We start from the raw sequence: 16737 nt of genomic DNA, 5'->3' as shown, positions 1-16737 counted from the left end.
TGTCTATTTTGGAACTAGGAAGGTCTTTAATATATGGGTAGAGCCACAGGGTCACATTGCAGAAAGCCTTAGTATGCAAAATCCAGGTCTGAGTTCAAACTTTGAAAACCCTAATTTCAAATCTACCCAAATATGTAATTTCCTTGGTAAAATGTAATAGGAAACACTAGAGAAAAACTTCAATCAATATCAATTTTGTAATTTTGAAAGCAATTTAAGGGTTGTTTTTTTTTTTTTTTTTCATATTTGGGTTTTGCTTCTATTCAGGGTATATTGTATTGCTTTGTATGATTTGGTATAAATCTCAAGAAACTCCACTGAAGTTATTGCACTCAAAGTAGTGTTATTGGGCTGCCCCAGTTGAACTTGCTTAAATATTCATTTATTTATTTATTTATTTATTTTTATAGCAGTTAGTTCACATCCATAGGAAAAACCTGGATACTGAACATCCATCCATGTTACAAAATTTTACTTCCTATCCCTCCATTTAAAAATGAAAAAAAAAAAAAAACTTATTCTTTCATCCCTATATCTTCATTGAAGTTAGTCAGTTATATTAGTTCAGAACAATCAGTAACTGAATCCAGAATAACAAAAAAGAATTAGTTCAAACTTAATTGATGAATTGTAAAATCCTAATCTCTGAAAGTCAACATCAAAACAAAGAATATTACCCCAGTTCAATCATCAGATGCAATCTGGTAGTAGTTCATCACATTATAGAAAAGCTGAACAGTCGGTGGGAAAAATAACAGTGTAACACTTTGCTCCTATCAACATTTATTTTTGTACTTCATTCAGAATGGAATTCACCTCCTTGAACTTCAGATTTGTACAGCTGAGCCAATTTCCGTAGGATGCCTCTACAGGAAAAAGCTATTCCCCTTCCTCGTAACATAAAATCTTTACAAAGTAAATTTGTCTATAATGATCCATCAGAACATATATATGCATAGATCACTCAATGTTTTCCTCCTCTGGGATGCTCTGTCATGTGTGCATTTGTGAAGACTTCTAAGCATGATTTTTTTTCAATAACGATTCCTTTTACGATGTTTCAGATTCTTATTGGAGGAAACATCTCTGGCAATACAGTATTAGAAGATGATTTCACCACGCTGGATAGTAGAAAGTGGCTGCTCCATCCTGGTGGCACAAAGATGCCAGTCTGTGGGTCTACTGGGGATGCTTTAGTGTTCATCGAGAAAGCTAGCACCCGCTATGTTGTAACCACTGACATTGTTGTCAACGAAGACTCTTTCTTGCAAATAGATTTTGCAGCATCCTGCTCTGTCACAGATTCCTGCTATGGTAATGACTGCCTAGTAAATCCTGCCCTTTCTCTTACTTTCTTGCATGGAAAATTTCACATTTTATTGTTCCATTATCTACCATAACAAGAACTGAGAAACCAAAGAAAACTGCATGTTTCTGTCAGGAACTGTAATATCAGCATTTATTGTTGGTACCTGAAGCCTAAGATAAACTAAAGTATGTTTTCTCCTCCAGGCAGTTAAGTTGTAGGTCAACTCATTTAAGAAAAATACTAGCAGCTGTCTTACTCTAGTTTATTTGCCAGCATATTGTATCCACTTCTTGGGATGATGTTCTGGTTCTAATAATAAGCATCTGGGTGTTCCCAGCATATGTTTCTTGTTTTGTGGGTTTGCAGTTTTTGAGAAGTAAGTTTCAATTCAGGTCTCGTTTGCACTTGTATGACTAAGAAATCATTTTTATTAGCCTACTTCTGACACAAGCTAAGTCAGAATCGATTGTGAAAATTTGTACAATCCATATGAAATAGAAAGTACGTATATATTTGCATGCATGTGTCTATGTATGAATGTATATCTATACACATATATACATGCATGTACACATAATGATGTAATTTTTTATTGTCTGGTTTCCTTTTTGTCCATACAATGCATATTCAGTGCAGAGCAGGTTTTTGCACATATATACATATGCATACATATAGATATATACATACAGTTACACAAATAAAAGCATGAGTATGTAAACATACGTATATATGTGCAAAAACCTGCTTTGCACTGAATATGCATCACAGGGAAATTAAAAATCGGGTCATTATGTGGATTTTAAAATGCACAAAAAATAGGTATTCCTAGCTTTTGATTGTATAACTTGTTTATACATGTTAGATTACATTCTTTTAGCATCGCATTTGGGGGTGCATTTTTATTTTTTTATGAGAAGGACAATGTAGTATGTTGAAGCACTCAGTGTGCATAAATTCACCGAGTTGCTGACTGTTCCTCTGGAATTCTGCGTGAAAACAGAAAAAGGTTTTACATAAAGTGTCTTATCTGCTTTTGCTGTTCTGAACCCTATGGAAGTAATCAACATTTTACTTATGTCTTCAACAATTTTCTTTTGGTATTAAAACCACTGCAGCATCCCTAAAATGATCTCTGCTAAGTTTAAGTGTTTTGGCAGCTTGTTTATATACTGACAAAGAAATAGTTCCTTCCTTTTTTTGTGGTTATTTCTTTGTCTGCTGTGCTTACCATTATCTTAACTTTGTATTAAGTTAAGCAGGACACTACCTAGTCATGCTTCCACTCTTGATGAGGAAAACATTTCGATTTGGTGTTGAAGGTTTAACACCAAAAATTCATTTACCCTTGTTTGTATCCACTTGTCCTTGTGTTTCTATAGCACTGCGTTCTGTGCTTAGACATCAAGTAGGACAGATTGGGTGATTAAGGGTCATTTTCTGTGCGTGAGGGTAGTAATGGGCTGGTAGTAATCAAAGAAGATAACAGATTTATCACCACTGTCATTGCAACCATACTCCATGTTTTACAAAGCCAGAAAGTTTAGGAGCTGGAATATTTACTACTAGTTACAGTTCAGTGCCTATTGATATTTATTTTTTAATGCCTGTATAAAAGTTTAACTTGAAGTATTTAGTGAGCTTGACTAATTTTTATTTTTCATAATCAAATTTATAAGCCCTAAACAGCAAAATAATGAAATTGCTGATTTTTGCTGGGAAATGAATACATTAGTTTAATATGGGTAGATTGTGTTTGAATGAAAATAAGCTCATTGACTAACAAACTCAATTTAAAATTGCTTATGCTGGATACTGAAATGAGCTGGTCTGGAGCGGCATGGAAAGAGTGACTAAACCATCTTGTTGAAGAGCCAGAAGTTTGAATCTGGGAGTTGTTCTGCCTTACACAGAGATTACGACCAGCTGAGTTCTCATCATTCAGCTTGAAAAACAAAAAGCTTCTGGTCGTGATGCTGTCACATCACTTTCTTATATGCTGCAGCTACAGAAATTGGCTTGAATTAATCCTGGTGACTTGACAGATTACTTTATCTTTGCACCTGTGGTCCTTTGAGTTAGGTGGCTGATGGGTACTGCAGCCTTCTCCTGAGTTACACTTGTTCAGCAACATATAATGTCTATTCCAGCAATGCCATCATCTTTGTGCTCATAACACAAAGTTTTGAAAAGTTTTGAGTGTTGGTTTTTGTTTTTGTTTTTGTCAGAGTAGTCTTGTGACTAAAGGTTTGTCGTAGACCTATGCGTGTGAATCTCTAACTGACTTACTGTCTTTCCACCCTTAGCTATTGAACTGGAATATTCAGTGGACCTTGGACTGACCTGGCACCCGATTTTGAGAGACTGTCTTCCCACTAATGTGGAATGTAACAAGTACCATCTTCAGAGGATTCTCATATCAGACACTTTCAACAAGTGGACCCGGATTACTCTGCCTCTGCCTCCCTACACTAGGTATCTCTGGTTTTCTGCAGAATAAATCTAAATACAGGGCTGTGAATTGAGATATGATACATTATAGTGTTAAAATAATTGTACCTTGCCATTCTTGTTTGTCAATGTGGATAGCAACACATAAGTAAAGAAAAATCCATCCTGCTTTGCATAAAAATTGCAAAGCTACTATGTATATTAACTTTTCTTAGTTATTTAGAAACAGGAAATTGTTGTGTACCTTGTCCATGGGGGGGTGAGGGAGGGGGCAGGAGCAGGGGGAACTCTTTAAGAATCTCATGGTGTTGTCACTCCCACAAAATTTGGTTGTTTTGGTGGCTGGTTGTCTGAGTCCCCCACCTGCATCCTGTTCTTGCTGTTCTTGGCTATGAGCTGGTGTTGTAAGAGTAACACTTTTTAGGCTTCTTGTTTTTCTGTGCATTCCTTGTATCGTTTGGATCTCTCTCAACATTTACACATGCCCCATTTTCACCTCCTCTTCCTTGTTGTACTTTATTTTGTCTTTGAGGGAAGAAAACTTGTGGGGTTTGTTGGGAAGCTGCATTTTATGCAGTGAAAGGAGCACTGACTGCTAGTGGGAACACTGCCATATGTTTCGTAATGACGCTCTGAAAACAGTTTGGCTTTGGTTGGTTGGTTGTGTGGTTGTTTTTTGTGTTTTTTTTTGTTTGTTTGCTTGTCTGTTTGTCAGAAAAAATCCATATAGGGCCAAGTGGGTAGTTCAGACTTCCAGTTCTTGTCCATCTTGATGTGCTGTTAGCTGTGACTGCCTCCCATGCAGCCATACTTGATAATACCAGTGTAGTGCTAGGCCAATGTAAAACCCAGGAACAAAGGTGAATGTCAGGCTCTCTGCACAACTTCACTCTACGGCTCTTCTCCTACTGCTGAGCTCCATTTCCTAACCAAAGGCATAGGCCAAGTTAACTGCTGTTACAGATGTAGCCGCAGTTCAGGCATTGCTTACACCTGTTTAAGAAGATTGTTATGAAAGATGCCAATGAACACACACAGAAGCTTTGAAACAGAGACCTTTATTTTCCAGAAATTTTACTGAGAGCACCTATAAAGTTACCACAAGTTTTGAAACTGAAAGTGGAAAAGTCCATGTTCTGTTACTAATTGTTTTGGCATCTAAACTCCTCCCTATCTCCGTTGCAGTGATTTATGTCAAGTGATAGTATATTTAGGACTTGTTCCCAGCAATGATCTCCTCTACTTACTTGTTGTATTGCTTCACTATGTATTGTCTACAAAATCCATTACCTCAACAGTCCTTATAAAAAGCCTGTAAATTTGTGTTCAGAAAGGATTTTCTAGAGCTTCACAGGATAAATCAGGACTGGGGCTGATGCTCCAAACCAATTGAATTCGGACCTAAAAGGAACATATCACCTGAGATTAACTCAGTTTTATACGTAGCTGTGCTTTTAAAGCTGAAATCTTTTTGAGTGCTATATGTCAAAGGAAGAAATCTGATCCCTATTGAGGCAAAAAAAAAATTGCTATTCTCTCCAATCCAATAACTATATATCTTGGCTCAAGTAATACCATTTCCCAGAGATATTAAGATAGGGATTGTGTGAGAGAGGCTATTACAACCTTAGCTCACGAGCAATGAAAAACTTAACCTTTAGAATAAGGAATAGTACAGCCCTTTAGTAAAGGTGCAATATTTTTTATGCTGTTTTACTACTTCAAGCTGCATAATAGCACATGTATTTATGACTATTTATATCTGTACATCTTAGGGACTTGCAGGCTACTTAGTCAACAGCTTGGCCTAGTGCACAGCCCCCATACTGACATAGCATTTTAGGGCTCACATACCCCACTGTGCTATATAACCTGTGGCCTGCAGAAGGCAATGAACACTTCATTATATTTTAGAGATTATTTTAAAACACAAATGCAAACTTGAAGGTTCTCCTAGGAGCATCAGCTCTGTAAGTTGTTAGCGAAGTGCCAAACCTAAAGTAAAGAGAGTGAGATACACATTTTTGTCTTTAAACCTCAAGGACTCCCTCCCAGTTTATGCATTTCTTTTAAAAAATGCTGTTTGGCGAACAACTAGACAACACAGCAGTAGATTTCTCTTTGGATAAACTTGTTATCCATTCACGTCATGCAATATATTTATTAAGAAATAATTCATAGAATAATATTGAAAAGGTTTATTTTTACACTGAATAAATTTGGGGGATTTTGATGTTTATTTGTTTTGGGGTTTACAACTGAATTCTTAAAGAAAACAGACTACACAAAGTTCAATGCTGCCATCTGGTGCTGTATAGCAAAACACTGACTAGTTTGAATTTAAAATGGTATTCTTGAAAAGTTGCAAAAATTAATCTTCTCACAGCTATTCACATACTGGTGTCTACAGCTGTGTGAGATGAATAGCTCTTTGGTGTCCCCTGACTGTTTCAGCTGGGTTTCCATCATCTACCTTGGGAGATAAGGCATTTAATTCACATATAGCTGTATCAAAATAAGGTGTTTGAATAGGGACCTAAATTCCACCTTTAATCAAAAAAAGGAAAATGATTTATTGAAAAAAGCCAGGACTGCACTATAGATCATTTCTTAACATTTCCAGCCAAGCTATGGTTGGAGGGTCGGGAGGAAACTGTGAAGGCAGAGTCACACCATCACTGGCTCCACAAGTCCCATACAGGGCTCATCTGACCCCCGTAGATCTATAAACGCAGTATCTTACATAGGAACCAACCTACTCTCTACAGCTGCACTATGTAAGTGTAGCCAGGAGGATTCACAGAGGAAAAAGTCAGGTTAGTTCAAAGCTGAAGCAATGAAACTCAGGCTGAGGGTGAAACCTGGAAGATTGGGGTCATCCCAGCTTGATTCAGTTCCCAGCTATCTCCCAGCTTCAGATTTGTGCCAGGACACAGCTTGAACATGGCTATGAGCATCCGTTTGGGCATACCACTTTCCTCCTACCTTCTTTTCCCTTGTGCCAAACACAGCCACTTGCTTTGCTCTCCTCCCTTTCCTAACTCTCACATTCTTGGTCTGCTACGGAGCTTTGTCCTGCAAAGCATCTACACAATTCACTTGTCTCTTTCTGTCACTTCACCCATCAAGCATGGGCCAAATGCACCCTAAACATTCAGCTAGGAGGACCTCCTTTTCCATTACAAAATTTGGGACGCCACTTCTCCTTTCATTAACATTCTGGTCAAATTTATTTGAGACTTGTACAAGCAAGCTGGTACCAGCATGTCCTGGGGCTGCATAGGGACCACAGCAGCTGAGCCCAGCCCTGCCTCCCAGCTGAAAGCTTGCCTGGACTGCTCTCAGAATTTGGGAGTCCTCTTCTTGGCTTTCAGGGACTTTGTTGCTGTCAGAAATCAGTCCAGGGCTCTGCTGAATAAATCTGCTGAATTGAATAAATCTTCCAGGAGCAGTCTAGCCGCTAGACTGAAATTTCCCTTCAGTCAAAATAAAGATTAGCTTAGCTGGTGTACTACCTTTCTGGTTTTCTTTCTCCCCCAAAGGTCTCAAGCAACTCGTTTCCGCTGGCACCAGCCTGCTCCCTTTGATAAGCAGCAAACTTGGGCAATTGATAACGTCTACATTGGGGATGGCTGTATAGACATGTGCAGTGGCCATGGGAAGTGCACCCAGGATAACTGTGTGTAAGTGCAACTTTTCCTTTGTCCTACACAGCACTGCAGCATTTCACTCTTCTGTAATTTTAGCAAAATCTCAGAAAAGGTTTTGACACAATTTGTAAAAGGAAGGAGAGTTTTGCTTTTAAAGCCGAGCAGGACATCACGACTGCTGAGGAGCAGAAATAACAACAAGCTGGGTGAATGCTGGGGTTGGCTCTGCCAGATCTCTGCCTGTTCACACATCATGGATAATACCACTGGTCCCTTCTCCAGCAGCCTACTCTACAGCTTGACCACCTTCCCATAAAGGAGGGAGAAGAGACTCCTTGTGATTGCACACCCCTCTGAGGACATAAAGTGCTTGAGCTCCCCAAAAGTCATCCCTGGTTTCCAAAGGGGTTTCACATCATCTCCCCTTCCTTCATCCTGGTTCTGGGAGCAGAGCACAAGGGCTGGCAATGGGATGCATCTGCTAAACAAAACAATAGATACCAGTTCTTCACAAGGCTGTTTTTTGCCTTGTAACTGGCGTTGGCTTGATGGCCTGATGCTTCTGCTTCATAGCAGGGTTTAACCATGGAGGCAGATGGACTTGGTCCTCAAAAGTGTTTTATATAACAGCACACACAGAGCCCCGCAAAGCTAACAAACAACTACTAGACCTCCCCAGATTTTCTGTCTGGCAACAGAGAAATACCTTCCAGATGGATGTGCTACTTTTCCAGTCCACAGATGATAACAGAAATGGGAGAACAGTGGTATAATTGTGCTGTGACTATGTATGTTAGAAATATATTCCACTGCAGAAAAAATACACGTATTCTGGCATTGTCCTATATCCCAACAGCACTGAATTACCATGGCATGACCTCCTTGGTGAAATCTGCATGGTAGTAAAACACATTTCTGTGCTTTTATCTAAACTTTGACACAATATAAGAAGAAGGTTTTTTCAGATGAGACAAAAAATGGGTACTGTATAAAAGAACAACAGTATCTATCCAGTAGAACTTTACAGAAACATTTAAAATTTAACATTAGCAGAACATTCTTAGGCTCAGCACATTCTTTTAGGTTTATCCATCAGAGTAAAATGTATTTTACTGATAACATTCTATGTTGGACTGTATTCTGTATTATCAACTACAATGAAAAAACATGTACACGATACTATCATTCCAAAAATTGTTTTTGTTTCATATCAACAACCTCAAAAAGTGGCAGATGTTTGAAACCCCCATATGCCAGTTGTGCTCTAGTAAATGATGCAGACGGTCTCTGTATGGAATAACACGGCACCTTGATGTTGGATAACATGACGCTGATTAAATCTCTGTGCAGGGCCTTTGCCAGCTGAATTTTGCATTTGTTTTCCTCCACAGCTGCGATGAGCACTGGGGGGGGCTCTACTGTGATGAGCCAGAGACCCCACTTCCGACACAACTGAAGGATAACTTCAATCGCTCGCCGTCAAGCCAGAACTGGCTGACAGTGAACGGGGGCAAGCTGAGCACCGTCTGTGGAGCAGTGGCCTCGGGGATGGCTCTTCACTTCAGTGGGGTTGGTGTTCAGCACAGAGGCTGACTTGCTCCTTTTGACACTATAAACAGGACTGATTTTAAAAAGTTAAATGAATAGCAACATGCTAAAAAATATTAATACAGTAAACACAAAACATATAATAATTATATAAAAAAAAAAAGATATCCTTTGGTTAGCTGAAGGGCAAAGTCAGGTAGGTCCTACAGCCTGGTGCCAGCCAGACACACTCCAGGATAGCCGATAGCATGATCCTGGCTATTCTGCAGCCAGGAAAATGAGTAACGCTGCAGAGGCATCCTGAAAGCAGCCTTTGGAGGTGGAGCTGATAGATCAAAGCACAGTTGAAGTATGTAGACATTCAGACCCACCCTCTGATAATAGACTCTTCATAGCACTTACAATTTCCACAGAAACTGCAGTTTGGTGCAGCTTCTAATCAGCCCACAGGGGTAAATTAATAACTAAGTATTTGCATGTGTATAATGTGCACTTGCTCCTTGGAAATATGTCTGTATGTAGACTTATCCTTCAGATATTTCATTGTTGGGTATTTTTTCAGTGTAGGCTTAGAGTAAAATTGCTTGTGTTTTAGCTGCATACACAGCTGTTTAAGCCAGACTGCTGCTGAATTAAAGTGTGCTTTAGGTAGCCTCAGATTTATCAAAATGACAGGATATTATTTTAGAAACATAAAACTTGGGCTTACAGATATCTTTCATGCAAGGGCACTAGGTTCAAACTATGCAAGTCTTCTAAAATAAATTGACAGAAACATTTACATTTCTACTTCCTTCCTAAGTAGGAACCACTAATTAACAGACTAAGCAGGAATTTTGGGACAGCACACATATTAAAATTGCTGTGCCATTTGATTGTTTGCATAAACTGAGCTATTAGCACATAGTGAATCATTAACTCTGCATGGAGAACATAGTGTGGTACACTGGAGGTGTGGATTTTTGTAACTCTTGTATTCAGCATAAAGGTAAAGCCATTCTTGATGCTTAATTTTATAAAGCTGTAGGTGCAAGTACCAACATATGTATTTTCCAAATGGAATATAACTGAAAATGTGTTGTCAAAGAAAGTCATTTATTGCTCTGTTGTAGCTTTACTTTTATTATAATTTGTTGAAGTTGTACTATTTTGAAGGTTTTACAACATGAAGCTTTATTAGTAGTGATTGCATAGTCTACCAATTTTTATGTTCATAAGTTTTGCCAGACAGCACCAGCCAAAATAATTTTTCATTACTTTTAAGGGCTGCAGCCGTACGTTAGTTACAGTTGACTTGAACCTCACCAATGCAGAATTCATCCAGTTTTATTTCATGTATGGATGTCTGATAACTCCCAATAACCGCAACCAAGGAGTACTGCTGGAGTATTCAGTGAATGGTGGAATTACCTGGAGCCTCTTAATGGAAATTTTCTATGACCAATTCAGCAAACCCGGGTTTGTAAATACCTTCTTCTGCATGTATAATTTCCTGTACTAGGTCAAGTGTTCTTTATTGTTTCATAACAACCTCTCTGATTTATTACTGCTGTAGTTTAGATGATCTTTAAGAGTTCAGCTTGTCTAGTCCTGCAAGCATTTATGAATGGCTTTAGTGCATGTGTTTGAGGATCAGCATTTGTTCAGCTGCAAGGTCAGAAATATAGGAAGACAGCTACTGCAATAACGTCCATCCTGGTCTTGAAGATACTTTCATTTGCAATCTAGTTCCTTACTGACAAGAGCAGAAATTCATCACTTGAACTTGTTAGAAAACAGTGTATAGAGGAGAAACCGATTTCTCCAGATATCTGTGAAAAGGTCTACACTACACTCAAACCCTATTTTGAGATATTTGTGAAGTTCAAACCAGCATAGATAGGGGTGGACTTTTTCTTCACTAGTTTAAAATACTCATAGAAAATGGGGCTGTGAGGGGCCCATTACTTGACATTTTATTTGAATGCACACAAATAAATCACTAGCATTTTAATAGAGATAAATCACTAGCATTTTAATTGTTGTAATAGAAATAAGAACATTGTACTGGAATATTGCTATCTGCTCCAGGTTGAAATTATTAATCTTAATTTTACTTCAACATTTCCCTTAACATTTCCCTAATTAGGACCTTATGGTCATACTCTACCAGTCTAGATGATTGCATTTTGTCTCTTAAATCATGGTTTGAGCATGTGGGGTTGCTCGAACCTTGTCAGTCTGGCTGCTGACCCTCCCCACCGTACTCTGAGCACATGTGCAGGGGATAACATTGTGAGTGATCACAAAGGGCTTTGTTTTGGCAATCTCCCATGGGAAAATGTAGGCTAAATCACCTAACCTTTCTCTGCCTTCCCAATTTGTACCTGCTCTAGGAGACAACAAGAGGGAACCTGGTCAAAAAACCTGGTGCAGAACACTGAGAAGTGTCCTCCTCCTGTGGGTTTCCTACAACTAATTTCCATGTTGTATTTCAGTTTTGTGAACATCCTCCTTCCCTACGATGCCAAAACCATTGGGACACGCTTCCGCTGGTGGCAACCTAAACATGATGGTCTGGACCAGAACGACTGGGCTATCGACAATGTCTTGATCTCTGGCTCAGCTGACCAAAGGACTGTGATGCTCGACACTTTCAGCAGCGCTCCCCTGCCACAGCATGAGCGCTCCCCTGCTGATGCAGGGCCTGTTGGGAGGATCGCCTTTGACATGTTTATGGAAGACAAAACTACAGGTAAAGGTGTTACATGGGTCTGAATTAAAGGGCAAGAAGTCAGCGTAGTGATTTCTAAATCTTGCTGCACCTCTGAATCTTTGTCTCACTGTGATGGATGTCATAGACAATCCCATCACTATGGGTGTCTTTGCTTCTTTTTTTTTTTTAGTTCGCAAAATGAAAATGTGTAATGTAATTTTTTATTTATTTTTTTTTAGTGAGTGAAATTACTTAGAAAATGAATTTATTTCCAAAGAGAGAAAAAAATGATGAAAAAACACTAGGTTATTCTAAGCAAGTTTATTAACTGGTTTGTTTCCTGTCTGTTATTTTGTTTAAACATCCTTTACAGAAGTAAAGTTATATTTTACATATAAATTTTGTAGAGGATGAAGTATTTCTGAATGTTCACAAGGCTTAGCAAGTCATAGTGCTGGGGTATACTTTGGGCAGACATGTAGTCAACGTCTGTAAGAAAATTCTTTTATAACATCCAGCACAAGAGAAGAGATTTTGAATAAACCTCAGAACCTTGCTTCTTTAACATTAAAAAAATAATAATGTTATAACGCTTTCATAAGAGAATAGTAAGAGGTGTTTTGAGCAATAAATGCAATAAGTATGTACATGGGAGAGATAGGGTACTGCCATTCCAAGGAGCAATACTAAATAATTCTCATGTAGGCTGAAAAATAAAATACCTTCAGTGGTTAACACTACTTTGTGTTCTGTTCCTAATGTTGTCATTGAAAACTACTGACATTCCCATTTATTTTCAAGTGAATGAACACTGGTTATTCCATGATGACTGCTCAATTGAGAGGTTTTGTGATTCTCCTGATGGTGTCATGATCTGTGGGAGCCATGACGGCAGAGAGGTTTACGCAGTCACCCATGACCTGACTCCAACAGAAGGCTGGATTATGCAATTCAAGGTAAAATCTGTCTTCTACATAATTATTCTAAACTCCATTTTGCTCCAATTCTAATCTGATTTTGCAAGAGGTATAATGATGTCTATAACTATGCATAAAACACTTGCAGGACAAAGTGTTGTTATTAAGCTGTTGTTATTTGTCTCATCTACAACTTGTTGGTCAGCTTTAACACTGCGGGCCATTCTCAGAGGTGACACAGTCTTCTCCTCCAGCACAGAAGTTGTATGGACGTCATATATGATGCCCATTCTTCCTGTAGGAAGAATATTTAGTATATATAAGGTGCCTATTTTGTTACAGATGCTTGGTGAAGGGAAAGCAGCTCAAAAATGGCCGCGCCTCATCTGTATGGGCATATATTCACATCAAACCTGTAATCAACCACATTTCATACAACCCTTTACCTAAAATGAAGAAATAATCCAGCAGTATATGGAAGTTGTAAGAGCTATTCACACAATTCTACAAAGAAGGTCCACTGGACAAAAATTACCTGGGTAGCCTCCCCTGAAATACTTAAATATTAGGTCGTGCAGGAGAGGAGAACAGCCTCCTCAGTTATAGGGCACGGGCACAAGTGACAGTACCTGGATATCCAGATATCCAGAGAGGTGATATAGCTGGGGGGCAAAAAAAAAAAAAAAAAAAAAAAAAAGAAACTGGTGACTTCTCTGAATCTTGGAAATCTTGGGATGAGATCTGTAGATGGCCGGTATCATACAGACACTGTTACTGACATGATTTTGAGCAAAATTCAGCCATCAGTTTTCAGGTTCAACATTTTTTAAACTCTAATCACCACCACAATTAATTCTAATTCACTTGTGCTCTCTTCTTTATTAGGTTTCTGTTGGATGTAAAACCTCGGAAAAACTTGCACAAAATCAGGTCCATGTGCAGTACTCCACTGACTTTGGTGTTAGCTGGAATTATTTAGTACCTCAGTGTTTACCAGCTGATCCAAAATGTTCTGGGAGTGTTTCACAGCCATCTGTTTTCTTTCCCACAAAAGGGTGGAAAAGAGTAACTTACTCACTGCCTGAAAACCTCGTAGGCAAGTAAGTATGAGTTCACTACTTGTTATGTCTTGGATTCAGTACATCCCAAAAAACACAACAGGAAACACATGTGCCTATTCATTTTCTTTCAAAGAAAGTGCATCTTGCAATGTTTACATTTATTACATATGCTGTATGGTTTTATTTCCTATCAAGATTGATCATGATTCTTGGTCTAAACAAATGGCAAAGTTTTTCTTGCTTCTCTGTAGTCTGCTCTAGTACAGCATGTTCTGCTCTGTTCAGACAGCTGTGTTCAATTAGGGAGTAAATTTATGACCTTACTGAGTGGAAAACTTACCCTTGCTGTCTGCAGTAGTCCACACATATGCAAACTATTTGTTTGTGTTTTTTTTTCCTGCAAAAAGGAAACTCTCTTATATTCTTTGAGTAATTTGCAAAGAAAGTATTACCATAAATGAAATTCTCTCTCAAGAAGCCAGTATAGATTTTTCCAGCTTCCACAGTGACCAAAATCTATCCATATGTGACCAATAGTACATTTGTGAAGTAGATATGGATATATCATAAAATTGGTTTTAACAGAGACTGACAGATATTACTTGTGGAAGCCTGGAGGATACCACAGTCATAAGTATATTGTATTTCACCTACCTGTTTTCATTTGAGCAAAGTTGTTTCATACATATCTATCTGTTTTCCTTTGTTTCTGTACGTGTAGTCCCGTGAGGTTTCGGTTCTATCAGAAATACTCAGATATGCAGTGGGCCATTGATAATTTCTATCTGGGCCCTGGTTGTCTGGAAAATTGTAGAGGTCATGGAGACTGCCTCAAAGAGCAATGCATCTGTGATCCTGGATACTCGGGTCCAAACTGCTATCTGACCCAAACACTAAAGGTAATTTTACTGCATGTTTTAAAGAATGAATTTTGACATGATTTTGGCTGAGAATGAAAGAGAAGGGGAGGGAGAGAGAGAGGAGATTGATCACACTGGAAATTTAGCTTTGATTCATGACAGTCTGAAGATACTCAAATCCATTTTCTGTCCTTTTATCATTTTTAACAAAACTAGTACTACAGTATCCAAGAACTGTTTTGCTGATTTTCAAATAATGCTGTCCAATAAAGCTGTTCATCTTTAGATTATCATTAGACAGAATTCACTCTTGTACACGTTATCATGGATCAAGACCTGTAGAAGGATTGTCTTTATCATGATAGAACTTATTGAAGCAATGAACGCAAGAAAAATCTTGAAATTTCATCATGGCACAATTTTTACCTCCCAGATATGTTAAAATCTAGCCCTAAAATATTTGCATATTTAGCCAGTCAAGTTCAGTTATGTTCATTGAGCCTAGAAAAAAAAAAAAATCTTTACAGTGTTTGTGAGTCTTTCATATACATTTAGAAGATCAGTTCCAGCTCTGGCCATCAGAAAGGCTTATGATCATAATTACTTGTGTTTTATGTTAAACACCTTCATTACAGACTTTCCTGAAAGAGCGCTTTGACAATGAAGAAATTAAACCAGATTTATGGATGTCATTAGAAGGAGGAAGTACTTGTACTGAGTGTGGGATTCTAGCAGAAGACACAACTCTCTATTTTGGAGGTGCAACTGTGAGACAGGCTGTCACTCAAGATCTGGACCTGCGGGGTGCAAAGTATGTCGTGTTACCATGTCATTTCAATGGGGAACTCTGTTAAATGCTCACAAAGGAGCAGGCAATACAGCTTGTAGCTCAAATAATTCCTAAGCCAACAAAAGCTATATCAGTTATCTCAGGTAGACACTAATTGGATGATGATTTAATTTGCTACAATGTCCAATGGAGCAAAGGTTTGCATTGCACTCAGGAAAGATGGTCACAGCAGTTTGGAGGTGTTCTTCAGTGCATTTGGGTCTTCCAGTGTCTCACTAGAGGATTTTATGAGGATTTTTGGAGAAGTGAATGGGAATCATTTAATATTTCAGAATTGCCAAGGAAACTTCTTTTCACTGAAAAACGAGATGGTGGAAAGCATGAGGTTCTCTAAATATTTGATAGTTTTTAGTGGATTGGTAACACAGGGAGATATTTACACCCCTAAGCGTAGACCCAGAACACAGGGGTGAGATAACAACAGTTCAAATGGCTGCCACTGGTAGCTGAGTCACTACGATGTGTTTGGCAGAAATTCTCCCTGATGGGATCTATGAGCCACTGTGGCCTAAGCAAGAGGTGAACAGCATGGAGTCTAGCTTCCCTGAGTGCCCCACATCGCTGGGGCTGAGAGGAGTCTAAGGGGAAGTGGTGGCGTCCAAGGGCAATCTCCACTCAGGATCACCCTCTGGTTCTCGCTGCACCCCACCAACAATTACACCAGAGGCCTGAGAGGTGAGAATACCTCCCTGCAGGGCTTGGTCCTGTCAGCATTTACACACATGACTAGCTTTTCTCAGACAGATTCCCACTGAAAAATGAAACTAAATGGGGAACAGTATGCTTGGGGAGATTGTGAAGTTGAAGATGCATCTTTTTTTTCATTTAAAAATGCCTATTTCTCAGAAGTATATCTGTCCTGGCGATGAGAAGCAGGGGATTCCTCATGCCCTGCTGAGCTGGACCTAGAGATGTGGTTAACAGGGGAAGATGATGCGCAGCTAATGATGTGGGGGAAGCTGCAGTGCTCTTAGCACAGCTAGTAACACCATGCTTGCTATCAGAAAGGCCTCTCTGAGAAATAAGGTCTCCATTCCATATTGTTTTCTGGACTCAGCTACCAACTGCCTTGTTTGTCAAGAAACTGATGTTTTTAGTTGAGTTGTAGACCAAGGCCCACCCTACCACAGTGGAAAGGATCCTCTAGGCCCCAGTGAAGCAGCAGGTTCCCTTCCCCAGGAACATCCTGGAGTCAGCAATGCCTGTTCTGCAAAGAGGCAAGGCACTGCTGTCACCTCTGCACCACTGGCTCCACTTCTGAGGCACCAGTGGTGTCTCCTGCTGAGTTCAGAACATCACCTCTGCTGGTTGGCCTCTCCCGTGGGCCCATACAAGATCTGTTCCATCTGTTCTGAGGTAGAAGAGGATGACTTAACTGGAGAGCTATGGAACAACATCA

The 16737-nt window shown here is 39.1% G+C and overlaps 1 protein-coding gene across 2 annotated transcripts in view; it reads left to right on the top strand.

Moving 5' to 3' along the window:
* RELN (reelin) overlaps positions 1–16737 on the top strand; it is a 286969-nt gene that overhangs the window by 251435 nt on the left and 18797 nt on the right. For both annotated transcript variants that reach the window (XM_027459428.3, XM_072031502.1), the window contains exons 45-54: positions 1065–1314; positions 3613–3781; positions 7300–7440; positions 8799–8976; positions 10220–10413; positions 11433–11689; positions 12452–12606; positions 13453–13667; positions 14350–14527; positions 15124–15299. In XM_027459428.3, the coding sequence (XP_027315229.3) occupies positions 1065–1314; positions 3613–3781; positions 7300–7440; positions 8799–8976; positions 10220–10413; positions 11433–11689; positions 12452–12606; positions 13453–13667; positions 14350–14527; positions 15124–15299 (1913 nt within the window). The remainder of the gene's footprint in view (positions 1–1064; positions 1315–3612; positions 3782–7299; positions 7441–8798; positions 8977–10219; positions 10414–11432; positions 11690–12451; positions 12607–13452; positions 13668–14349; positions 14528–15123; positions 15300–16737) is intronic.

The sequence above is a fragment of the Anas platyrhynchos genome, chromosome 1, assembly GCF_047663525.1.
Source record: "Anas platyrhynchos isolate ZD024472 breed Pekin duck chromosome 1, IASCAAS_PekinDuck_T2T, whole genome shotgun sequence".
In the NCBI taxonomy this organism is placed as follows: Eukaryota; Metazoa; Chordata; class Aves; order Anseriformes; family Anatidae; genus Anas; species Anas platyrhynchos.
The sequence above is the reverse complement of the archived record's forward strand: the minus strand, read 5'-3'. Positions and strand labels throughout refer to the sequence as shown.